The following is a 27,981-nucleotide window of genomic DNA, read 5'->3' as shown; positions in this document are numbered from 1 at the left end:
TAATTATAATAATAACAACAACAAAAAAGATAAACATTAAATAAAAATAATAATAAAATCAATACAAATAAATAAAATGGGCTGTAAATATAATGATAATAATGAAAAGAAATATAAATATAAGATTATAAACATAAGAAATCTTGCTTTAGGTTTTCTCTCTTTCACACGCTGTGTCTTAATTCAATTCAATTTAATGAAATAATTGCTTTATTGGCATGACAAATGTTACAAATCACCTTACAATGTTACTTAATCACCTCACAGCAAGAGGGTCTCTCTCTCTCTCTCTCTCTCTCTCTCTCTCTCTCTCTCTCTCTCCTTTATTCCATTTTGTTTATTAGGCCTATATATTTTTTTTTCTTGTTCTTTTTTGTATTCTTTTTGTCAATGTTACTACATTGTTGATATCACCATTAAATACATAAATAAGAATTATGTAACTTGTTAGGATTGTTAAATAGTAACTGCTAAAAAGACACCCAAACCTGTAAATAAAACTAAAATTACTAGACTACAGTTCCCAAGGTGAAAATACATTATTAATCACAGTTAAATTGCAGTGTACATTTTCCAAAAAAAACTGCTCAAAAATAAATGTAATGGAGGCCAGTGCTATGCAGGTAAACCTCACTCCGGGTTGGGTGCAGTAGGACCAGTGGGTTACACGTGGGGGCTCGTATGGGATGGGAGAGAGGTTTAAGGGGGTGAGTGTAACGGAGGCCAGTTAGCGAAGTGCTATGCAGGTAAACCTCACTCCTTTGACCTCTAAATGTCCTCTAGCGACAGACAATAGAGGCTATGGTCTTTAGCCTCCTTGTTTAAACAACCAACTCCCATAAAAAATCTCCGGTTCGATCCCAGCTCAGACCAGGTTGGGTGCAGTAGGACCAGCTAGCGAAGTGCTATGCAGGTAAACCTCACTCCTCTGACCTCTAAAGAGGTCAGATCGGGTTGGGTGCAGTAGGACTGGTGGGTTACATAAATTTTACACATTTTTAACATTTTCAATAGGACTTAATGTGAGGTGATTTTTGAAAAAAAAATGTAATTTTGAAGAATACCATTCAAGTGCCTTTATTAAAGACTTTGTATTAAATGTATTAATGAGCTAATAATTGTCAATGTGTCAACAATAAAACAAAGTTCTTTCTTGATTTTAATATCTGTGAAATACCAAATATAATCTCAATGACCATCAAAGAAATTATATTTTACACTTTGAACATTTAGTCCTTCACGCTTTTATGTAAACTCATGTAGGCCACATGCTGATGATGTAATAACGTCCTCATATTTCCCCTGGTGAGGTTTTGAAAAGAGACAGTAGCCTGCGTGATTTAGGCTTTGCGAGACAAAGAACTCAATAAATGTGTCACTCCAGCTGAAACTGATACAGCATGAATCTTTAATAGAGGTGCTGACTATGTGACAGAAAACAAATCTTGTATTCACACCTCATGCCTCTTTTCAATGACAAGAGTCTCCCATCTTAAATGATACAGGGACATGAAATACTAAACTATTAAACTATTGCCGCACTAAAGGTATTCAGTGGACCATGTAGGTGTCAGATTCGAACCTTCATAAACAATAGGACAATTTGTTTTTCCTTTATATATACATGTGTGTGAATGGTACAACATATCGAAAATGAAAATAAATAAATAAATAATAAGAAACCATGTTTTTGGCAGATTAATTACCACTGTAAGCAGAGTTTTACTGCATAAATTATATAGAGCAAAACTGGTTAATTTATATTTACCATGCATGTTTATCTATAAAACATTTTTGTATTTGTGAATGTCTGTTCACTTTTTTGTATGGGCTGATTATTATCAGTATTGAGTAAAGTTACTTTTTAAAATAATGCATTAAAATCTTAAGTAACTTTAATTAAAAATAAAATACCTTAATGTGTTACTTAGTTATTTTCTAAGTAAAGTAATGTGAAAGTGATATTATATGTGATATTTTTTGCATTTTTTAAATTTTAAGATTTTAAGATTAAGCTTAAATTATAATAATAAGGCTACATTTACATTTAGTAACTTTACCCAACACTGATTATTATTATAGGTTATGTTTTTTTAATAATATATTCCATGACTGTAAATTATTAAAATAACTTGCATTTGCTGAAAAAAATACAAATAAATAATACATATTTTAAACAGCAAAATTGATTAGCAAATGTTTTAAATGTAATTAATCATATAAACTTTATTGTAATAAAAGAGGGAGAGAAACCTTCTGAAAACAAAAACAATTGTGGAAAACTAATCACTTGTCGTTGTGAAATCTTTATTGAGTCTAATATTGGGCATTTATCTGCATTCTTTGTTTACCATGTTTATAACTTTTTTATATAACTTTAAACTTATTTATATAAATATGAATTTATTTATTAACTTTTTTGCAGGTGTAATCCTCCATTTACAGCGAGTAGTTCGGGTTGAATAAAACCCTATAAACAATAAAACATTTTCAACAAGAAATTTGGTCTGTGTTGTATCTTAAATAATAAAAACGCATTATTGTGGAAATATATAAGGAATAAAATTACAAGCAGGCTACGACAAATCTGTTGAAACAAAATTGTTGTAATTTCGAGTGGAATCTGCCGTTGCTAACCGCAAGCTAGCCGATCAGCCGACAGCTAAGTGGAGGTAAGCAGGAAGTGTCTTTTTAGCCAACAATAACGGACAATATAATGGACAAATGAAATAATAATTAATAACATTTACACAACGCATAATTTTATAACACATTTGAGTATGTTGTCATTTCGTCTAACTAACGCGAACTCGTTTCCTAGCATTGAATTCATTCAAGTGAGATGAACTTGTGTTAGCTGAATTAACGTTCAAATGTTTATTAGCTCGTTATATCTGTATATCATTTATGTTTTAACAAGAAAAGATTCATTCCAATATTTTACAATACATCTAACCAAGATATTCGTATATTCCAAAACATTTCTGCAGAATGCTGTATCTCAAATCCTACGAAGCTCCCTACCTAGGCAGCATGTATATTCCCAATTAAATGATTATCTGTAATCACCTCTGTATATCTCGTTTGGGCTTAAATCTAATATGTTTTATGTCTGTCTCCTCTATACAGGCGAAAATGAGGAAAAACAAAGGGAAAACCAATACAATTGAGAAAGAGTTTGTGTTTGAGTTCGAGGCAGGAACACATCACTGTGTCCTCAGAGTGCCACTTCAGTTTCCCCTCAAAGAAAATGTCAGTGATCTTCATGGCCGGATCATGCTGCTTCATAGAATCCCCTGTTTCGTAGAAAATGGTAATTTATTAATGTTTATGAAGTGAAGTGAAGTGAGTATTGAACGAGCATGCGTATGATTAGTCAGCATGTTGTTTCATATTAATGAATACATATGTATTAATACACCAACCTTCTATCTGTACTGCTGTACATTCATTTTTAGACTTGAAAAACAGACTCGGTAGTTTCATTGAGAGTGAAACCTTGGCCGATTATGATCGGGACGCAGAAGCCGCCCTGCAGAAACTCACTTCTGGAGAGGTTGACATCAACAAACTTACAAACTCATGGGCTAAAGCCTATTCTGAGGTAAGAGAATAGTCTTATTTAAATAATCCATTCATCCTACATCATCTGTTTTATCCTCCCCTGGCTAAGTGACATACATTTGCCATGTTTAAAGGACTTTTAACTTAGTTTAGCATAAATCATTGAATCGGATTAGACCTTTAGCATCTTGCTGAAATATGTCAAAAATCTTTCGATGCATTGATATTACACAGCACCCGATAATAGTCCTCAGCTAGGTCAGTAGGTAACATTGCTGTGTAATGAAACCACATCAGGGAGATTAAATGTTTTCAGTTATAGAATGCAATGTTTTATAATTATATGTTACAATGTTTAAAGGACTTTTAGCTTACCTTAGCATAAATCATTGAATCGGATTAGACCATTAGCATTGTGCTGCAAAATGTCAAAAGTCTTTCCATGCAATGATATTTTATCAGCACCTTATAATAGTCCCCAGCTAGGTCACTAGGTAACATCGCTGTGTAATAAAACAACATGAGGGAGAATGAATATTTTTTTGTTATAGAATGCAATAATGTTTTATAAGCATATATTATAATGTTCAAATGACTTTTAGCTTAGCTTAGCATAAATCATTGAATCGGATTAGACCATTACCATGTTGCTGAAAAATGTCAAAAATCTTTCCATGCAATGATATTTTACAGCACCTTATAATAGTCCTCAGCTAGGTCACTGGGTAACATCGCTGTGTAATAAAACAACATGAGGGAGAATAAATGTTTTTAGTTATAAAATGCAATAATGTTTTATAATCCTATATTATGATGTTTAAAGGACTTTTAGCTTAGCATAAATCATTGAATCGGATTAGACCATTAGCATCTTGCCGAAAAATTGTCAAAAATCTTTCGATGCAATGAGATTCGATACACAGTGCCTTGATAAAAGTCCTCAGCTAGGTCACTAGGTCACATCGCTGTGTAATAAAACAAACTGAGGGAGAATAAATGTTTTTAATTTCATAATCATATACTAATATTACAGCTTCCTCAAGTTTTGAAGTGTAGTTTTTTAATACGTTTATCAATAAATAAATAAATCCTTCTTGTGAAACTGAATATCTGTCATCATTCCACATTCAAGAAGGTCAACTAGACCATCTGCATTTGCACTTCAAAGTATTGCAGTTTAAATTCTGCTTCCACTTGCTCCAGCAAACTTATAAAAAGAAAGCAGAATCCGCCCCCTCCCTTTTCTTTTCTATGAAGCGCTGTTGGCTCACTGCTATGCACACAGGCATAACCATTAACATTTTACAGCAGCCAGACACAAATATACATGGATGCTCTCCAGTCTATTTCAAGCCCATCAAACGGTCTTTTAACTACCACCTGGCTGTTTGCGTAAAAAGATTCATATGTTTTTATTTATGGTGGTAATTGAGCTTCCAGGTTGTTCTGCATATTCAAAGCATGTGAGCCACAGTAATGCTTACAGAATCATTATTTTATAAAACAGTCATGACTTAATGTCTTTCAGATAAAATCCTATTGCATCTCTTTAGCAACTAATTATTATTGGTATATTAATGTATCAATAAATAGATAAATAATTAGGCTTTGTATATTCCCATATTTTTACCACTTTACTACTACGACAACTCCTTTTTAATTAATACATATTTTAGGAATTATTTAACTTAACAGTTACTCATGAAACACACCAGAGAATATTTATATTTGTAATATCAATATTGCTATTTTATTTGAATTTGTCTTTGTGTGAAATTTATAAGGACATATAATTCCTAATTTTAACCCCATTGGAATGAATGGAATTTATTTAAATTCCTTTTAGCCAACATTTCTGAAACTTACATGTATATTTCTACACTGTAAAATCCAAAAGGTTAAGGAAACTCAAACCATTTGAGGAAACCGATTGCAACAAACCATTTAAGTTCAAGAACTAATCCTAATGAGTACTGTGAACTTAATCTTAATTACTTTATTTGAGTAAATGAAGCGATTTGAGCACAGTAAAACCCAATAAATGATGAGAACTCAAACCAACTGAGTACTGTAAAACCTAATAAGTTTGAGTGAAAAACTGAGTACTGTGAACTTACTCCATTTAAGTTGAAGTAATGAAGTATTTAATTAACTCATTACCTTCAACACTGAGTTCAAAACTGAGTAGAATTAGCATTTTATGGTGTAGCTAAAAAGCAGATTATAGAAACAATTAGAATCATTTTATTTTACTCCGATTTTTTTAAAATGCAATTTTCCCATAATTGTAAATAGACAACTGAACTAAATAAGCAATGTACCGTATTTTCTAAGAAACACTTGATTGCTGCAGTTTATTTAAAATATCTTTCATTTTGAATGAACCATTTAAAAAGTGGATTCAGTGAATGATTCAGTGACTCACTCATAATGATTTCACTTATTTCATTCCTTGATTCACTTAACCAAGGGTGCAGATTGAATAAAGTACTTAATGAAACAAACACTTAATAATACAAATAACAATCACGTCCCATGCTGCAAAAGTCAATTTACATTATTTTACTGCAGTCAGGCTTTGAGTAGGTATGAATGTAGAGAAATTTAGAGAGGTGTGTTACGCAATTGAACCGTTTTATCACGATTATTGTTTTTCATAATCATGGAGGCCAAAATCGATTAAATTGCACAGATTTGGTCAATAGTATTATGATGAACTCGTAGCGAACTTGACTTTGTGCATGTGTAGGTTATTAATGGTTGACGGAGCATTATTTTATTTTGAAGCAGATTAAATTATTGGTAGGGACATTTCAGTAATTGGTGGATATTGGTGGGGACACGTTCCCTCCATCCATGCCAATTCTACACCCTTGCATTAAACAGTCACTAATCGCCACATATTCCTGTAGCAATGTAATACAATCCTTGTTACTTTCAAAGATTGATTAACTCTATTTTGACCACTATTGTAGACTTCAGTGACATGTTTCTATCTGAACTGATAACTTTTCTCTCAATACTCAAAGTCCATGTGAAATCAAAAATTACAATATGTTTTTGCTAGCACTCATTGTTATTCTTTGGGTGGACAATTAATTTGTGCAAATTAATCCACTGGAAATTATAGATAATTTTGTAATCCTCAATCAAAATCGTTTATTTCCACATTTTCTCTGGTTGCTCCGGTTTCTCCCACAGTCCAAAGACATGTGGTAAAAGGCAAATTAAAAAAAAGTTCAGCTACAATATTCTTAGCCACACCCCTCTTACCATTAGTTTGCTTCAAGAGAATGATGCGCTAAAAAAAAGCCCCGCCCCTTACCCTTTCTGTTTCATATATAAATAAAAGTCTAAAGCAGACTTTAATAATAACAATATATTTTCTCTATACGGTGTGGTTTAAAAGACTAAAATCTGATGGTGCTTCATTCCACTGCTCTTTCTAAATCAACCTCAGTCTGAATGTTTGCTGTGATTTTTGTTTTTGTTTACTAATAAGATTTCATGTGTGTTTGAATCAAGTTTGTGATCTTATAATGACAGCTGTAATTTATGCAGTTTTGTTAGTGGAACAGTTGGTACAGAATGAGTTTAATTCTTATTCTAGACGACACTGGAACATGCCCGTCCCGAAGAAGCCAGCTGGGATGAGGATTTTGCAAGTGTCTATCATGAACTCATCCACTCTCCAGCCTCCGAGACGCTTCTCAACCTGGAGCACAATTACTTTGTCAGTGTCTCCGAGCTCATCAGCGAAAGAGACATGGAGCTCAAGAAGCTTCAGGAGAGGTTTGTGGAGGAAGTTGAAATTAAATCCAATATATGTTGGAAAACTTTTAGGCAGTATAATTTAAAACAACGAACTCTCAGAATCAGTGTTTCTATATTCAGTAATCAGTAAATAATTAGCAAGTATTAAGAAAAAAAATTTCATTTAAATTTAAATTTCAGAGCTTTTTTGATAATACTTATTTACTTAATTAACTATATTATAGATATTAATTAACAATTAAATACTTCTAAGGCATTTAATAATTTTATATGGTATTAAAATCAAAAGATTGTACATTTGTTATAGCCTGTGAATTTAATGTTGAAAGGAACTGATTTTATTTGAAATAGAAATACTTTGTAACATTTAAAATGTCTAAACTCTTTTTTTTTTAACTTTATGATAAGTTGAGTCATTTAAAATGAACAAATAGCTTTATTTATTTGTAAATGTGGTCTTGGTGGCTAATCAAAATAAACATATCTCATATTTATAGTGAATGATTAATTTGAACAATTCAATACCTAAAAAACAAGATTTTTAGCAGATGCAAATTAATCTTTGGAAGATTTATTGATAAAAAAACAAATTCTGTCTATTTATGTTACATTTACCTCTGTCGAGCAAGTGAGTGTTCACAGATCGTTCATTTTTTTGTTTAAATATTTCAACATTTAAGCTTGTGAATGAGTAACAAAACCAAAAATGTCCCAAAATTTGGAACACTCCTGCTCTAAATGTGCGCAAACTACTTGAATTTGTCTTTACAGGCAGGCTGTTGAGATGAATAAAGTCATGCAGGAATTGGGAAAGACCCTGTGTGATCAGGATGTGAATACTGTGGCCGCCCAACACTTCGAAGCACAGCAAGTAGGTCCAATCAGAGAACCAGAACGAGCTGATTATAATAATGCCTAACATCTAAAAGAATCCTCTGTTTGGTATTTTTGTGATGGGAAGGTGCTGGAGAGTAAGTGGGCCAGTGAACTGAAGCAAGTCACAGGCATCCAGAAACAAGAGTACCAGGAATGGGTGATGAAGCTCCACCGGGACCTGCAGAACCCCAATAACAGCGCGATAAAGTGAGATCATTTAGTTTCGTTCAAACAAGTTATGTCAAGCTCAGTAGATTACCTCAATTCATAGGTGTCAAAGTCAATTCCTGGAGGGCCGCAGCTCTGCACAGTTTTGCTCCAACCCTAATCAAACACTGCTGATCCAAATAATCGAGGTGTTCAAAAGAATCTGGAACACCTTGATTAGTTGCATCAGTTGTGCTTGATTAGGGTTGGAGCAAAACTGTGCAGAGCTGCGGCCCTTTAGGAATTGACTTTGACACCTATGCCCTAATTTATTGTAGTTTAAATTAATGAGCAATTCATCGATTAATTGTCAAGCTTAATAATGCAAGATGAGTCTACTTCAGCGGGAAGTTGTCGAGGTTGTGGAGGAATATAGGTACCTATAAACAAAAATTGACAAAAGGTTGAAATTTGATCAAAAGACACATACAATTATTAATAAGGCTCATCAAAGACTGTTTTTATTGCGGAAACTCAACTCTTTAAATGTAGAGAAAGTTATTCTCAAGACCTTTTACAATTCATTTATTGAAAGTATTTTGTCATTTTGCATTATTTGCTGGTTTTCTTCACTGTCTATAAAAAAAAATAAGAATCATCTTCAAGGCATTGTTAATTGACCCAGCGAAGTCTTGCATACTATTACGAACAGCAGGTGTTGAGGATGGCACATAAAATACTAGGAGACAGCACACACCCTTTGATGTTTTGAGTGGATGCCCTTTGGGCGACGTCTAAGGACAATAAGATGAGATTAGACAATCTAAGGACAATAAGATTAAATTTACTTTTGTGCCTGAAGCAATTCGGTTACATAATAAATGTAGTTAAACGATGGATTATTATTTATTATTATTAGTTATTATTATTTATTATTGTTATTGAATTTTTTTCTTTCTTTTCTTTTTCCCCAGTTTTTATTTGGGTACTTGATGTTAAGTGTTGGTGTTTCTTGTTTTAAGTGTGTCATTTTTGTTATATGTGAAGCACCACCATGTCAGAATGAATTGCCCCGAAGGCATTAACAAAGTTTTAAACTAAGAACTCAACTAAGAACTAAACTAAACTAAGTTGCAAATGGCACTCAAGTAAAGCCGCGGTCACACTACACTTTTCTCCCCATAGACTTCCATTCATACCCATGCAAATGGGACAAACCGGAAACGTGAGCTCATGCAACAAGTTTTGCAGTTTGCTGCGTTGCAAAGTTCAAGTTTGGTGAGCTCTGACCTGCTAAATCGCATCACGTGACTGCGTAAGACCAATCGAAGATCAAAACATGACCTCTCGGTACAGAAATGTAAAATATGGATCAATCGCTCGCTTTTTTAAATATATAATCATCTTGTTTAACCCCGCCCCTTTTCACACCGCCATACGACAGAGTTTTGCATGCTCAAACTCTAGTGTGAGCGCAGCATTAGCGTCCTCAGCCAAAAGTAAAGGTTTTAACTTTAAATAAATTACGGTTAGTAATTAATAAGTTAATAATGATTAATACTTTTATTGAACCATTTAATGATTTAAAGCCTGATATACATGTCAATAGTGTCATCTCACACATATTGTGCATATTAAGGAAAATCTGGGGAAAGAAAAAAGGCCAACATTTACTCATGAATGACCATAACATTTTAAAGGCATATGAGATTTTATTAGGTCACTGCATCTGTCTTTATGTACTTAACTTTTGTAATTTTATTTTACACATTCGTGAGCTAAGCATATCTGTTGAGTTAGATGATATTCTAGTCATTTTCAGGTAATTAACAATGTCATAATTATGTCGCCACCCTTTTTTCGTTGTCCTGTTGAGTTTAGCTCTAACTTGCTTCAACACACCTGCCAGGAAGTTTCTAATATATCTAGTAAGAGCTTGATTAGCTGGTTTTGGTGTTTCTGATTAAGGGTTGGAGCTAAACTCTCCAGGATACCGGTCCTCCAGGACTGAGTTTGGACACTACTAATGTAAGGACTCATTTTTGAGTGAACTAACCCTTTAATATAGCATCAGATTGATTTGAAGAACTATCGACAATCATCCGGTTGTTGACAAAAGGGTGAAAATTTTAAAAAAGAATTGAAATTTTTGAGTGAACTAACCCTTTATTCTACCATCAAATTGATTTGAAGAATTATCGACAATCATCCGGTTGTTGACAAACGGGTGAAAATTTTAAAAAAGAATTAAAACTAACCCTTTAATCAATCCTTTAATCAACCATCAAATTGACTTTAAGGATTATCGAAAATCATCTGGTTGTTGACAACATTTAGAAAAAAAGAGGAATTTTCAATTTGAGTGAACTAACCGTTTAATAAACCATCAACAATTTAAGGATTATCGACAATCTTTGACTTGCCAACAAAAGGGTAAATAATTAAAAAAGGAATTTTCATTTTTTTAGTGAACTAACTCTTTTATCAACTATCGACAATCATCAACTTGTCGACAAAGGGTGAATAATTAAGAAAGGAATTCACATATTTTTTAGTTACCTAACCCTTTAATCAACCATCAAATTGACTTTCAAAATTGTCGACAATCATCAACTTGTCGACAAAAAGGTGAATAATTAAGAAAGGAATTTTTATTTTTGAATAAACTAACCCTTTAATCAACCATCAAATTGATTTCAAGGATTATCGACAATCTTCCACTTGTCGACAAGAGTGAATAACCATCGAATCATCTACTTGTTGACAAAGTTTTGAAAAATTTCTAGACGGGATTTTCAATTTGAGTGAACTAACCCTTTAATCAACCATCAGTAATCTTAAGGATTATCGACAATCTTCGACTTGCCAAAAAAAGGGTGAAGAATTAAAAAAGGAATTAATTTTTTTTGTGAACTAACCCTTTAATCAACCATCAAATTGACTTGAAAAATGATCAAAAATCATCAACTTGTCGACAAAAGGGTGAATAATTAAGAAAGGAATTTTATTTTTGAATAAACTAACCCTTTAATCAACCATCAAATTGATTTCAAGGATTATCAATATCCATCGATTGACATTTCTAATTCAAATGTTCTAGTTTCAGACATCCCCTCTTTGACAAGTTGACACTATAGCACTTGAGTGAATAGTTTTTACATTCCAGCCATGGCAAAACAACAATATTTATCATTGTGACTGATGGGCGGCACGGAGCTTCAGAAGTTGACCCTGCTATGTGTGTTTCAGCGAGGAGATCAAGGTGCAGCCGGGTCAGCTTGGAGAGGCAGGAGAAGTGGCGGATCGGCTCTTCGAGGAGCAGCGACAGCTGGAGGAGAGCTTCACCATCCACTTAGGTATGGCGTTTCCTTGGAGACACAGGGAGCTACAAAACGATACATAAAAATACTCACGTATACAACAAAACCGGTGCGGTAATTTACGCCCACTTCCAATGTGTTTACAGTCTGTCTAGAAAGAAAAGAAAGGTTTGTTCATTATATGCAGTTTTGACTTTGAGTTTTTCCTCAATCTAGCTTTTTTTGTTGATAATTCCCTATCTATTACAGTGACATTCATGAATTTTTGTTGTGAATTTTGGGAACACTGTACATACATTTGATAAGGTGAAATCACATTTTATTTTCTTTATTGGTATGTTTTATTGGATGCATTGCTTTTAAACAGCTGTGTAATAGCAATTATTTACTCAAAAATATAAATTAAATTATCCTTCTATTATTATATTCTTTATATTTCCCCTTATTTGATTGTAATGAAAAAAAAACATATCCGCTGTCTACATTTGTAAATAATGACTAAAAAAGACAGATTTGCTCAAGATTGCAATTAACAGTACTATTAAACTATTATTAGTATTCTTTTAACTTAACTAACAGGTTAACTGAGTGAGGGTTAGAGCATGGCGAAGGTCATTTAAATGAATAAATAAAGTAATGCGGATGTACAAATATCAAGGATTGATATATAAAATATTTTAATGGTAACACTTTACAAGGAGGTTGTATTAGTTAATGATAGTTAAACAATGAGCAATACATTTAGTGTTTATTAATCTTTACTAATGTTAGTTAATGCAGGGGTTCCTTATGGAGTCAATCTAGGGCCAAAAATACTTGCAAAATAAAAGTTTTGCAAACCAAAAATAAAGTATTGAGCAATAAATAAATAAATGCAAATCTTCAAAAATCGCAAAAGCGTAAAATAATTTTTGAGAAATAAAAATACATTTTGCTAACAAAAATAAAGAACTGCAGAGGGAAAATTACGTTTTGAGAAATAAAAATAAAATTTGCAAAAAAAAAACTGCAATTAAAATCAAGCAGTGCAAAAAACAAAACAAAATATATTTACAATTTTAAAAAAATCATATATATTTGCAAAAAAGTTTTTATAGCAATGCCCTTACAAAACCTGTCCAGTCAATTGTAATGCTCATTTTGATTTGCTTTTTTGTCGACCGTGAGTTTGCGATGCTGTTTTCTCTTTGCACTTCATGTTTATGTGGGTTTCACTTTGTGGCCCTGAGTTGACAAGGGGGGGTCAAAGGAACTTGGGCGTTTGCGGTTTCTCCATCCTCTTGCGACTCCATCCTCTTGTCAAATCAGGGCCACAAAGTAAAACGTGCAGAAACGTGAAGTGCAAATTGAAAACAGCATCGCAAAATTACAGTTGACTAAAAAGCAAATCAAAATGAGTATTGCAATTGACTGGAAAGGCAATGCTATAAAAATGTTTTGGAAATTTATATATAGTTTTTTTTTAATTGCAAATATTTTAGTTTTTTTGTTTTTTTTTTGTTTTCACTGCTTGATTTTATTTGCAATTCTTTTTTTGTTGGCAAATTTTATTTTTATTTTATTTTAACTTAATTTTCCCTTTGCAGTTCTTTATTTTTGTTAGAAAATGTAATTTTTATTTCTCAAAAATTTATTTAAGCTTTTCGATTTTTGGAGATTTGCATTTATTTATTTTTTTGCTCTACTTTATTTTTGTTTGCAAAACTTTCTTTTATTTTGCAAGTATCTATGGCCCTAGATTGACTCCATAGTACCCAAACTTTTCAGCCCATGACCCCCAAAATAACAATGCCAGTGACTCACGACCCCGACTATTTTCAGAGGTGGTTATAAACATACATATGTTGAATGCAACGGCTCACACACACACCAATAGGCCTATACAGTGCATCCGGAAAGTATTCATAGCGCTTCACTTTTTCCACATTTCTTTATGTTACAGCCTTATTCCAAAATGGATTAAATTCATTTATTTCCTCAAAATTCTACACACAATACCCCATAATGACAATGTGAAAAAAGATTTTTTGAAATCATTGCAAATTCGCTCCCAAGGTTAACAGTGCATGTCAAAGCATAAACCAAGCATGAAGACAAAGCAATTGTCTTTAGACCTCCGAGACAGGATTGTCTCGAGGCACAAGACTGGGGAAGGTCACAGAAAAAATTCTGCTGCTCTCAAAGTTCCAATGAGCACAGTGGCCTCCATCATCCGTAAGTGGAAGATGTTTGGAACCACTAGGACTCATCCTAGAGCTGGCCGGAAATCTTTTTTCACGTTGTCATTATGGGGTATTGTGTGTAGAATTTTATGGAAATACATGAACTTAATCCATTTTGGAATAAGGCTGTAACATAAAGAAATGTGGAAAAAGTGAAGCGCTATGAATACTTTCCGGATGCACTGAAAACATGATCATATTGACAACACAAAAAAGTGCCGCAGTCTAACAACTATACTGTATATATTTTTTATAGTCATTTATTCATTTGTTTAATTTAATATTAATCTCAGCTAATGAGACTTGGTTGGCACAATGTTTACAGCACAAGTCTATTCTTGGTTTAATTTTGGAGATCGCCACTTGGAGATCATCCTTCATGTTCAGTCGCCTGTATTTATTTTTAATGTATTTAAGTGCCATAAAGGTGTCAGAAAGTTTAGGCTGGTTCCGTAAAATCAATCTGTTGCAAATGACCCAACTGCTTTGGGGATAATCTAATGTAAAAACCCAGGAGTTGCAATCCAATGGGGAAAAAAAAAGAAAACTGATGGCTTTTTATTTGCATGTTGTTGTTTTTTTATGTAACTATTTTTATCTTCTGTAGGATATGAAAGAAATCTAGATTTTTTTTAAAGTTTAATAAAATTTATTTAATTTTTGGAAACCACCAAGTGACCCCCCTCTCATTGTCCCGTGACCCCCACTTTGGGAACCACTGAGTTAAAGTATATAAAATTGTTCATTCTTAGTTTATGTTAACTAATATTAGCAATTTATATTTTAGCAGTGCATTAGTAAACGTTGAACTGTGATTAATTAATGCTGTACAAGATTGTTCATTATTGGTTCATGTTAGTAACTATTGAATCCTTACTGTAAAGTGTGATCCATTTTTTAAAAACACATTATAAAATATATCAAAATAGAAAACCAACCACATTATTAATCCAATCAAAATTAATCAAGTAAATACAGCCTTGCTGAGAAACAAACTCAACGCTTTTAAAGTAAAGTAGCATATATGAATTATTATCTGTTCTATTTCTTTTATATATAAACAAATCTACAACTGTGATGTTTATGTCATTCAGGGGCTCAGCTGAAGACCATGCACAATCTCCGTCTGGTGCGATCTGATGTTCTGGACTTCTGCAAGCACCGGCGACACAGCAGTAGCGGGGTGAAGTTAAGACGACTACAAACTGCACTTTCACTCTACTCCACATCTCTCTGCGGACTAGTGCTACTTGTCGACAACAGAGTCAACTCATACAGCGGCATCAAGAGAGGTAGCAATCCCAATTATTCCAATTTCAATGCAATGATCACCAAATCTCAGCATCTAACATACACATCCAGTATTCAACTGTTCCTGTGGCTTCCTCAGACTTTGCAACCGTGTCTCAGGAGTGCACAGATTTCCACTTCCCCCGAGTGGATGAGCAGCTGGAGATCGTCCAGCAGGTGGTGCTGTACGCGCGGGCTCAGCGCAACAGCAAACAGAAAGAGCAGCCCGGTGAGTGACACAACAACTGTGTGTGTTTGTGTCCGTCCAAAACAGCACCTCTGCATTGCACCATCACTGATCTGACTTCAGTGCTACCGCGAGGAAGTGTTCAGTTTCATTCGACAGAGACCAGCTACAATGAAATGCGATACACGTTTTTTTCAAGGCGCACAAATGTTTTGGCAGAAAGTGGAATGCACTGGTACAGTTTTGCTACTGAAATAACTGTTGTGTGTGTATGTATAAGTACTAGATTTATTAGGTATGGGTTTGAGTAAAATGTATTCTATAAAGGTCTGGTCAAATTTCTTCCAAATTTCAAATGAAAATATTGTAAAGTAGAATTTTTTTACAGAAAATGACAGTTGGTCAGAATAAGAAATGTTTTCATTTACCGTGATTTAAAAATCAGGGTTATTTCACCAAATATCAGTTGCATCCGAAAGATTTAAAGGCATAGTTCACGCAAAAATGATAATTGACTCACTATTTACTCATCCTCAAGTGGTTCCGAACCTTTATGAGTTTCTTTATTCTGTCGAACACTAAAGCCCCGGTCTGATCACATGATTTTTATTGTCGGTTACAAAAGTCACTATGTCAGATTAAACGATTTTGTCTTGATAAAATCTTGACTTGTCGTGGGTAACAAATGTGCCAGACTACACGTTCCTTTACAATCAGCCATACCGTGACATCTACGACGAGCGTTATTCTCAAAGCAGTCACAAATGTTGCTATAAAATAATGTCATAAAAACTTTCAAATGTAATTTAATTGTAATCATATTTATACATATATATATATAACTTTTATCAGTGATTAAGGAGAATAATGATAATTACAAACAGAAAATGAAATACAACATACATTACAATAATACACTTGTTGAATCTGCTTCATAGAGATGCCAAGAAATGGAGGAAATGAAGACAAAAATAAGATCCTTGACAGAAATTCCTCCAATATCCTACAAGGTAATTAAACCATTGCTGTATTCTTTCATTGCTCTGTTTGACTAGTCCTAACAGTGCTGTGATTTTTCTTTTTCCTCAGGTGAATTCTACATCACTCGCCATTCCAACCTGTCTGAGGTCCATATCGTGTTTCACCTCTGTGTGGATGATAATGTACGTTCGGGGAACATCACAGCCCGAGACCCAGCCATCATGGGCCTGAGGAACATCCTGAAGGTCTGCTGCACCCATGACATCACCACCATCACCATCCCACTGCTGCTGGTACATGACATGTCTGAGGTAAGAGCAGATGAATGATTTTATATCTTTTACCCATCCTTTGACAAATATTAGGTCTTTGTACCAGAACATCCAACAAAATTTCATAGCTTAAAACTTTTTAAAAGTTGAAAATATTAAACATTTATTTTACCAAGCTCCAGAATGGTTTGTTTATATATAAGGGAATTTGACATAACACAGACAAATGTATTTGCATTTGACCACCTCTAGGTCACAACATTAATGTTATACATCATTTCATCTTAAAGGAACACTTTTTTGTAAATAGACAAATTTTACAAGTAATCTAGAGTTAAATACTTGAGTTTTAACATTTTTAAATCCATTCAGCCAATCTCCAGGTCTAACAGGAGCACTTTTAGCTTAGCTTAGCATAAATCATTGAATCAAATTAGACCATTAGCATCTAAAACAAGAAACATTTGGAAAATCTTCCAATTTAAAATTCTGTTGTTACATTGTGTACTATGACTGATGGTAAATGAAAAGTTGCTATTTTCGTTAAGCATTAAATAGGAAAGTTATCAAAAATATTTTAAAAACATTTTAATATGATGCTAATGGTCTAATCTTATTCATTGATTTATGCTAAGCTAAAGGTCTAAGACTCTGAAATCGGCTGAATGGATTCAATAATGGTAAAATTTAACTGTTTAACTCTAGGGAACTTGTAAAATAAGATAAAGAAAAAGTGGTATTCCTTTAAGTCCCAACAACAAGTGCATAGTCACATAAGGGCAGACAGTTGTTAATTCCAAACACAAGTAATTAGAATCTATGATAATCACTAATGGTTACTCTGGATACTGATGTACTCCTCATGCGCAAACTCATTCTGACAGCACTTTTACTTTGATGTGTGTGTTTGCATTTCCGAAAACCCTTTTTAGAAAGATTTCAGCATCATAAACAAGTGAATGGTTTATTTATCTTTGCCTGTACACTTGCATATAGTCACTTAATTTTACATCTACACTAATCCAGATAAATTTAAACATGGTGTTTTAATCTAAAAATGCTCCACAGCTACACTATCATTTTCATTTGTTTTCCAAAAATTGGTCATCCACATTGAAAGGACCGAAAACTAATTTCTTTCTTTTGAAAAAAAAGATGTTTTGAAGAATGCTGGAAACCTGTAAACATTGACTTCCATAGTATTTTTAGTTTTTACTATGGAAGTCAATCGCTGCTGGCTTCCAGCGTTTTCAGAAAAAAGAAATTGATAGAAGTTCATAAAAGAGTGTGTAAATGCTGATAAAACTTTCACTTTTGGGTGAACTATCCCTCTTTAAAAGACGTCCCCAAAAATCTAAGCTTTTCAAAGAATAAAGAAAAAATTTTGGGGAATATATGGCCATTTTTTGTTTGTTTTATCATTGTAATGAACCTCAAAGTTACAAAATTCTAATGCTTTTTAAAGGACTATGATGTTTTTTGTTGAAATATTTAATAAATATGACATTAGAGTTTACATTTTGAAAGGATCTTTGAAGGAAATCATGAAGTTGTTTTAAGATCTGGATTCCTGAAAGTGCCCAAAGGCTGAACTTTTAAACTGTTGCACACGATTCTGAATGGAGTGGCTATAAAAATGTGGTTGAGTATGTTGCCAATATCGTAGGCTGTTCAAAACCCAGCCGAGCCTAGACTCTTCTATTACTGGAACCAATAACAATCTACAATCTTAGGGTGTTCCAGAGTATCCCGCTGCCAGCTGCAATCATTTAGATGTTTTTGCGGCATTGTTGGAGCGTTTGTCCTTTACATTGGCATTTAGTTCTAGTGCTTGCAAACAAACAGCCAAGCAAAACAAAACGTTCCAGTTCCAGTTGAACCACCTGCGGCACTCCACATGTCTTCTGATATGTTTGCCCTCAAGAAGCTTTTTTATTCAGTCATGCTCTGTGCTGTTATTATTAGGTATCATTAAAAATATTGTGTACACTTATTTACTGTCATTTATTAACCATTCAAAGCATAAGTCTGAATCTTTTCCAGTTATGCAAAATGGTAGTATTAATAAGTTATATTTTAGAATATCATTAAATAAGTAAACAATCACTTAAGAATTCATTTAGGCTAGAGTTCATTTAGGCATCACAATATTATACTGAATATTAAGAGAAATGCTAAATAAGTATAATTACCCAATAAATAACAAATTAAATATCTGATATTGGTACTATAAAACCATATCCCCTAGTAAGTACACTTGAAAAAGAGTTTAGTTGACTTTACTTTAAAAAGTGAGCAAACCCATTGCTTTTAAAAGAGATTAGTTGACTTTATCTAAAAAAACACAAACTTTTTTTTGAAAATAGGTTCATTGTTCAACTTAACTTGAGTTAAACAGTTTTTTAATCCATTCAGATGCTAATGGTCTAATCCAATTCAATGATCTATGCTAAGCTAAGCTAAAAGGTCTCTTGCCAGACCCAAAGATCAACTGAATTGGTTATAAAGTGGTATAACTGTTTAACTTTAGTGTTTAGATAATTTTCCTTTTTTTTTTTTTACAATTCTGTTGTTACATACTAGGACTGATGGAAAATGAAAAGTTGCTATTTTCGTTAAGCATTAAATAGGAAAATTATTGAAAATCTTTTTTAACCTACTTTTTAATATGATGCTAATGGTCTAATCTGATTCAATGATTTATGCTAAGCTAAGATAAATTTCTGAGACTCAAAGATCTTCTGAATGGATTCAATAATGGTAAAATTCAACTGTTTACTTCTAAGGGAATTGTAAAATGAGTCTATTTCCCAAAAAGTGGAGTGTTCCTTTAAGTGCCGACAACAAGTACTTAGTTACTTAATGGGACTTTAAAAAATTAGTTAACCAATTATTATGTTAATAAACTATGTGCATAATTATAACAATTACATTGTCAACTTAACTGTTTCCAGTTACAACGGGTTACTCACTTTTTAAAATTAAAGTCAAATGTGATCATTGTAAGTGTGGGAGTACATTTAAGCATTACAGTGTTATATCAAATGCTAAGATAAAATTAAAATAAGTATAAATTATACTGGATAAATGAGTATTCTGGTTATATTGAGCTATTTAGGATCAAAACCATTCATTTATTTTATTTTTGGCTTAGTCCCTTTATTAATCTGGGATTGCCACAGCGGAATTAACCGCCAACTTATTCAGCATATGTTTTATGCAGCGAATGCCATTCCAGCTGCAACCCATCACTGGGAAACATCCATACACAATCATTCATACAATCAATCATACACTACAGACAATTTAGTTTACCCAATTCACCGGAGCACCTGGAGGAAACTTACGCGAACACGGGGAGAACATGCAAACTCCACACAGAAATGCCATCTGACCCAGCTGGGGCTCAAACCAGAGACCTTCTTTCTGTGAGGCGATTGTGCTACCCACTGCGCCACTGTGCTGCCAGGATCAAACCAGATCAGTTTTATTTTTCTAACCTTCAAAATATGGTCTAATTTAGAAATGGTCTATTTTGGATCAGGCTGTCTGGACTGACCAGTGTCCTTCTGGGTAAATGAAAGCCTCAATCATAGACTCTCTAACCACAGGCAGATGTTGAGGAATGTTCAGTGTTCAGGAAATGTTTTTTGTCTGAACAGGAACTGTTCTTTCTCCCAGCCAAAGCCCAAGGATGGTTTTAAAGCCCTATTCGAACAGGATTTGTTTTTAGGACATGTGTCTGTAAAGTAATTGTTACTGTGAATGTCTGTAATATTTTATTGTTAAATGTTTGTAGAAGTGTGCAATGTGCTATACTATTTAAATTGTAATCAACTGTTAAACATGTATGAACTGTTATGAAATTATATTTATCTGTGGTAATTAATTATGGTCAATTAAAAATAAAATAAAATACATAGACACATTGCAGGAAACACAATAAATGTGACAAAATACAAAATTACTGTAAAATTCATTCATTTACTCATTTTCCTTCAGCCTAGTCCCTTAATTATCAGGGGTTGCCACAGTGGAATGAACCGCCAACTATTCCGGCATATATATTAAACAGCGGATGCCCTTCCAGCCGCAACCCAGTACTGGGAAACACACATACACTCATTCACACACACACACACTCATTCACACACACACACACACACACACACACACACACACACACACACACACACACACTCTTAAACGACGGCCAATTTATTTCATCCAATTCACTTATACTGCATGTCTTTGGACTCGTGGAGGAAACCCACGCCAACACGAGGAGAACATGCAAACTCAAAACAGAAATGCCAACTGGCCCAGCCGGGACTCGAAGTTCTAACCACTGGTCCATGCCGCCATTACTGTAATATTTAAACCATATATAACTATATACTTTTTTTTCACAACTGCAAATTTATATCTCAGTTATCAGATACAAACTCAGAATCGCTAAAAAGCCTATAAACTTGCAATAGTGAGAAATTAAGTTGCAGTTCTAAGAAGAAAAAAAAAAGAATCGCAAGATATAATTTACAATTGCAAGATATAGCTAAAATCATAACACAGACTTTATATCCTGTAATTCTTTCTCACATTTAGAGCTTTGTCTGTCAATTCAGAGAAAAATTCCCATTTCTAATTCTAATTACCCATAGTAAGTATACTGGAAGTTCACTTAAAGCAAGTAAACCTATTGCTTTAAAAGAGAATAGTTGACTTTATTTAAAAGACCCTTTTTTAAATGGGTTAATTTTACAACTCCCCTAGAGTTAAACAGTTGAGTTTTACCATTGTTTAATCCGTTCAGATGCTAATGGTCTAATCCGATTCAATAATCCATGCTAAGGTAAGCTAAAAGTGCTCTTGCCAGACCCAAAGATCGACTGAATGGATTCAAAAATGGTTAAACTGTTTAGTGGAGCCCTTTTTCTCAAAAAAAATTGAGTGTTTCTTTAAATAAATGAATCAACTCATTATTATGTAAATACACTATGTGCATAATTATAAAAATTCAATTATGTAAACTTAACATTTCCAAGTTACAAGTAACTATTATCTGAAAGTAACTACATTAAAAAAAAAAAGAAGTTTGCTGTTTGTTCAAACTACTTATTTAAAATGAGCAGAAACAACTCAATTCTTGAGTTATTGGGGACAACTCAATTGTTTAATGTTTAATCCACCTAAATATGTAAAAACTAATAAGTTAATTTCTTCATGTTGTCCCAACACAAATCGAATGTATGGGACCCAGCATTTTTTGCACTGTTGCTTTTTAAAGTGTACCAAGTGATGTATTAAAGAACCATGAAAATAAAATGAATGTAAGATCTGAATAGTTAATTTTGAGAAGCTGTGCTCTACAAGGAGTGATCGGTATGTTTGCATCTACTTACTCTTTTGGTTAAATATTATCTCAAGAATTGACGTTTCCTTCTCTTTCTCTGAACAGGAGATGACTATTCCCTGGTGTCTGAAACGTGCTGAGCTGGTCTTCAAATGTGTGAAAGGTGCGCATGCAACTCCACAATGTGTGCAAAACATTCATTATCTACAGTATACTGTATATTAATATATAATAATTATTCAAATTCTGATTACGATTTTCCATAATGTTGGTTTTATACAACACAATCTCACAGAAATTCAAAACTCTTCTATTTAGTGGCTAATCCATTTGCAATTCATGCAATTTGCTCATCCTCCAATTGGGGTTAGGGTTGGGGTTCTGGGCATATCACTTATATAAAAATTGTGTTTTCACATAAATGAAATCGTATGAATTCATATGAATTAGCCACTTTTTCTGACAATGTTTTGTCAATGTAAAATAGTTATCTTGTGAGCTAAGGCTGTTGGGTGGTTGTGGATTGTTATTAGTGGATGTCATTTGAGAGACAGGTTATTGTCCCGCCCTCTTAGCTGTAAACGCATTATCAGAGAAGAGATGCCACTGAAGTCTTTTATTTTTCATTATTCAAGTTCAAGATTATGATGGAACATGAATGAATTAAAATATATGATGTGCACATTATTAGTCATTTAAAATAAATCCAGCACTGTTCCGTTAAAAACAAATATCTGTTTTGATTTCATGTTGACAATGTGGATGTTTTCTCCTATTAAATTTTGTAACAAACATTTTCATTAATGAATAATATTTGGTTGCTATTTTAATATTATTTGAAAACACATTCAAGTTTAACTCTCCTAAAGACAAAACAAATGATTAACAAGGGAAATTTATTCACTTTAAAAAGCATCAATATGAGTAGTTTAATCAGTTTTTGTTTTGTCTGTTGATCTAAAATAATCTCAGTTGGCAATAATGGCTGAAATACAAAATGTAATTCTTTAGGTTTTATGATGGAAATGGCCTCGTGGGATGGTGGAATCTCCCGAACTGTGCAGTTTCTTGTTCCACAGGTAGGTTTTAACCTGTTTGACATTACAAAAAGTGTATTTTTTGTCTCCTAAGAGAGGAACTGTTCAAAAAATGCACTGGTTATTTGCTGGGAATGGAATAAATACAACGATAATACCCTGTGTATTGTTAAACAATGGTGTCCATCGTTTGACACATGCTTACAGGCTCAGGCGACTCTTCACATTCACAGCTGCTCATTTTACTGTTTAGCACCTTTTAAAATAACTCCCCTAAACTAAACCCGTTGTCTAAATGTCCCCCACACACTGTATATTTACACTGTTTAATATAACTATTTGAAAGGTTTTATATATGTAGTATATGTATCCAGTCTCACCATAACTGCATTTATTTGATTAATATACAGCGGGGAAAATAAGTATTGAACATGCCATGTTTTTTCCTGCTAATAATATTTCTAAAGGACCTGTTGACCTGTAATTGAACCAGATTTTGGTAAAAACCTAAACAATACAAGAATAAAAAATAAATAGAACAAACAAAAAAATCTGAAAAATGAGTTATGTGTAATTCCAATGGAATGGCTGAATTACTGAATCATATTTAATACCTTATATAAAAGGTGTTTTTGGTGATGGCAGCTGAAAGACGCCTCTCATATGGAGAATGAAGTCACATGAATTGCTCGGGTGCGAGTTTTTTTTTTTTAGACTTCAACAGAGTGTAAAAATCTTGATGGTTCTGTGGGTTTTGTCTATCAAATCTGATCTTTAATTTGCATTTTCTATTGAATCAAGTCAACTTGAATTCAAGATTAACTGGACTATTCCACAGCTTTATTTTCTTTCTCTGAAAACATTTGAGAGAATGCTGAAATGTCCACCCTGGTTTCATCTTCATCATCCTGATAATGTAGATGTTGAACTGGAGCGGCTAATATTAATTCACAATGAGGAAGGGTAGAGTGTTGCTGAATAACTACTGAGAAATTTCAGCTACTGTCTGAGCTTTCACTGCCTTTCTACACCTCCCTTTCTTTATGTGTTCAATACTTTTTCCCTGCATCATTTCATTTTATTACACATAACTTTATTTGTATTCTAACCTTAATATATATGTTTTCTGAGAAAAAGGGTGGCGTGTTCAATACGTATTTTCCCTGCTTTATAGATATAATAAAAACAGGAATATTCCATTTAAAATAATATCTAATTTATTTTATTTAAAAAAATTTATTCATTGATTAAATGTGTGTACTGAATTAAAAATAAATAAATGAATAAATAAGGGACACAAAATTAAAGCAAAAAAGCTGAATTTTACTAAAATTATGGACCTTTTAATAATCCTTTATAACTAAATTGAAATCTAAAATTGAAATCAATATTTAAAAAAATCACGGAAAAAGTAAAAAATAAAACTGATAAAAAACAAAATGAATAAAACTAAAGCAAAATGTACTAAGTCAAACTAAAACTATATGATTGAATAAAACAAAAATAAATATGCAAATACATTGAAAAATATAAAAATAACATACACAAAATGAAAACTAATTCAAACTAATAATAAAACATCTTAATTGTTACTGCTCAAGAAACCTGTCTTGCTGTTATTATCTGTGTTGAAAACGTTTTTAAACCCTAACAACAAAAAATATATAACAATAAAAATATATTGAAATCTTTTCAGTTTAATTTTAAATTAAATAAAAACAAGCAGAATTTACTTAAGAAAAACTACAATAAAATAAAAATCATAGACCCTTTTAATAATCCTTTATAAATAAATTTAAATCTAAAATTTGTATTAAGTTTGAACAAAAGACATGAGCATGTAAAAAAGTAAGAATAAAAAATGAAAAAAACTAAATGAAGAAAACTAAAGCAAAATGTACTAAGTCAAACTAAAACTTCATGAATGAATAAAGCAAGAGAAATATGGAAAGAGATATAAAATGACAAAAACAAAATTAAAACTAATAATTAATGTCGTAGTTGTTTTAAATGTAAAATTGAAATAAAATTTTATCTAAATTTAAAATCAAATTTGAACAAAAAATCACCTTAAAGTCAGTGAAAATAAAACTGACAAAAACTAAATTAAAGCAAAATGTATTATGAAGTCAAACTAAAATTATATATGATTGAATAAACAAAAATAAAATATGCAAGCACATTTAAAAAAATAAAAATGACATACACTGAAAAAAGTGTTGCATGCAAAACTGTTGCAAACAATTTATTTGTGTTGAATTTAAACAAACAAATTTAATTTAATAATGTTCAACTTAATTTGTTTGTTTAAATTCAGCCCAAATAAATTGTTTAAAACCACTTAATGTAAAAATTTAGTAAATCCAAGGAATCATCTTTGAATAATTTTTTCAGTGTACATAAAATGAAAACTAATTCAAACTAATAATAAAACGTCTTAAATGTTACTGTTCAGGAAACCTTTCTTACTGTTATTATCTGTGTTAAAAACATTTTGAACCCCACCAATTAAAATATACATGATAAATGTAAATAAACAGCTTTTGCTTTTTTGTGGCACCGTGTTAAAAAAAGTACAAACCCTAAAGATTTGAATGACTTCTTATTTATCTTGTTGTGATTCACTGTTTCAGTCTGAATTTGAATTAAATAAAAAAGGCAGAATTTACTTAAGTAAAACTACAATAAAACAAAAATCATAGACCCTTTTAATAATCCTTCATAACTAAATAAAAATCTAAAATTGTAAATAAATATAAACAAAAAAATTATAAGCACGTAAAAAAGTAAGAATTAAACTGACAAAAGCTAAATTAATTAAACTAAAGCAAAATGTACTAGAAAATCAAACTAAAACTATATGTTTGAATAAAACTAAAATAAATATGGAAGGAAATAAAAACAAATTAAACAAAATAATAACTAATAAATTAAAAATAATAATTAAAAATCTTGATTGTTACTGCTCAAGAAACTTTTCTTACTGTTTGATATATATAAATAAACAGATTTAGCAATTTTGTGCCATTGTATGACTGCTTATTTAACTTGTTGTGATTTACTATGTTTTTAAATCTGTCTCTTCTATCCTCAGAGTATCTCAGAAGAGATGTTTTACCAGCTGAGCAACATGCTTCCTCAGATCTTCAGAGTCTCCTCCACGCTCACACTAACATCCAAACGATAAACAAACCACAAAAACAGTCATATAACTGGAAGTACGAAGCACACCTCATCAATTTAGCTTCCCAATTTCCAGACATAAGCTGTTTATAAGCTGTTTTGATCAACACACCATAATTCTGATGATTTCACTGACAAATACTGAGTTTTTCGCTCTTGACTGCCGCATGAGAAACAGGTAATGCCAACACAAGCTGTGTTTTGGTGCTGCATTGCAGTCGACACCTTTCCTTGGCCCCCCAGGTGTCGTGTTTTCTCTCCACAGACAGCAGGTGGCGCTGTATCCGGTGGCGTTTTCACACGTAGTTTGAGGTAACCAAAGCCGCTGATTCCAAATGTCAAACGAAACCATCCTTCCAAGCTTTCTAAGTGATTTAGCATGTGTTTGTGTATTAGGTGCCAGTTGTAAGCCTTGGCATGTGTGCAGTTATATTTGAACTGCGTAATCTTTGGAAAGTGGGGCATTTGAAAACCGTATCGTGTTTTCATTGTAAATCAAACCTGTTTGCGTCATATTTTTGAACTGTGATAACATCGATTAGGCCAGTATGGAAATTACGTCCATTTTTTTAAATCATTTATTTATTTTTTTAGAGCATTTACTAAGAAAATAAGCATATCAGCTACTTACTGTTAAGTCCTTTGTTGGGTTTTCTCCTAATGAGGATATTAACATATGAAGTGGGGGTTAACGCATTTGCATCTGTATTAGCCTTTTGTCAGATACTGCTGACATGCTAATTACGTGTTCATTTTGCTAAATGTCAATGCTTTAAAAATACAGTGCACTTCATCAAGTTACCTCTGCATTTGACTGGGTTAAATTAGTTTAGTTTAATTGCAGGTCTGTTGTGTGCATTTGTAATATAAATGAATGAATGAATCAATACATAAATGTTTTTAAATATATTAAAATGTTATGTATTAAGGTTATAGCAAATATTAACATTAACTCCAAAATAATGTATTATATATAACGTTAATTAATATAATTACTATTAAAACTTAAATGTACATAATTATATTCTAATAAATGCAAAAGAGTAAAATAGGGTTTCAAGTATTAAAATTGACTGCTTCTGTTTCTAATATTAATTATAACATAAAACATTTAATAAGCAGGAAATGTAAAATAACCAATAATTTAATATTTAGGAATAAAATTCCAAAAAGTAAGTTACTAAAAACAAATAAATTAATAAAAATTTTTTTAACTTTCTTAGAAATCTGTGTAATATATTAAAATAATTTAAAATGGTAATATTAACTTTAAAAAAATGTATTTATGTAAAAAAAATATTTACATAGTTATATTTACTATATAACAAAAACGCTAACGTGTATATTATTTAGGTTAAAGCTGATATATGTGATAATATAATATATATGATAATATCAGTGATTCGAAAAAATATTGGCTGCTTTTGTTTCTAACAATCCATTTATTTAATAAGCATATGCTAATATTTAAAAATATATTGTTACTTTCAAGTTTATTCAGATATTCATATTTGCATATTTTTGTAAATAAAATGCAAATATGTTGATCTATTAAATAACAGTGTTAGGTTTTTTACTTTAATCTGTTTTAATTTTTTAAGAATGTATTGGCTCTATAAAGACTTTTTCACTTCTGAACCCTTAACAAGTAGGAGGCACATATGCAAACTATTGTATTTCCTAAAGCTGACAGTCTGCAGTTAAAGCACAACTTGTTTATTTCAAATCCATTGTGTTTGGTGTATAGAGCCAGCATATTGTGTCGATGTCCAAAT

General features: G+C 32.2%; 1 protein-coding gene across 2 annotated transcripts; it reads left to right on the top strand.

The window, feature by feature from the left end:
* Positions 1-2,650: 2,650 nt before the first annotated feature.
* On the top strand, positions 2,651-27,007 carry c25h12orf4 (chromosome 25 C12orf4 homolog). Of its 2 annotated transcripts, none has more exons than XM_056451623.1 (14): positions 2,651-2,672; positions 3,130-3,313; positions 3,459-3,604; positions 7,175-7,356; positions 8,110-8,209; positions 8,300-8,421; positions 11,611-11,717; positions 14,998-15,195; positions 15,294-15,422; positions 16,319-16,390; positions 16,470-16,672; positions 22,092-22,149; positions 22,998-23,065; positions 26,118-27,007. In XM_056451623.1, the coding sequence occupies exons 2-14, from the start codon at positions 3,136-3,138 to the stop codon at positions 26,208-26,210; spliced, it is 1,656 nt and encodes a 551-aa protein (XP_056307598.1). In that variant the 5' UTR covers positions 2,651-2,672; positions 3,130-3,135; the 3' UTR covers positions 26,211-27,007. The 2 variants fall into 2 exon arrangements, with proteins under 2 accessions (XP_056307598.1, XP_056307597.1); XM_056451622.1 differs by lacking the exon at positions 2,651-2,672 and adding an exon at positions 2,679-2,778.
* Positions 27,008-27,981: the final 974 nt, after the last annotated feature.

Source organism: Danio aesculapii, chromosome 25, assembly GCF_903798145.1.
Source record: "Danio aesculapii chromosome 25, fDanAes4.1, whole genome shotgun sequence".
In the NCBI taxonomy this organism is placed as follows: Eukaryota; Metazoa; Chordata; class Actinopteri; order Cypriniformes; family Danionidae; genus Danio; species Danio aesculapii.
The sequence above is the reverse complement of the archived record's forward strand: the minus strand, read 5'-3'. Positions and strand labels throughout refer to the sequence as shown.

Bases quoted from the DNA above. Each gene is read 5' to 3' on its own strand.
- c25h12orf4 (XM_056451623.1), top strand. From the start codon at position 3,136: ATGAGGAAAAACAAAGGGAAAACCAATACAATTGAGAAAGAGTTTGTG. The intron at 8,210-8,299 runs GTAGGTCCAATC...TGTGATGGGAAG, and splicing joins AACACTTCGAAGCACAGCAA to GTGCTGGAGAGTAAGTGGGC. The intron at 8,422-11,610 runs GTGAGATCATTT...TGTGTGTTTCAG, and splicing joins CCCAATAACAGCGCGATAAA to CGAGGAGATCAAGGTGCAGC.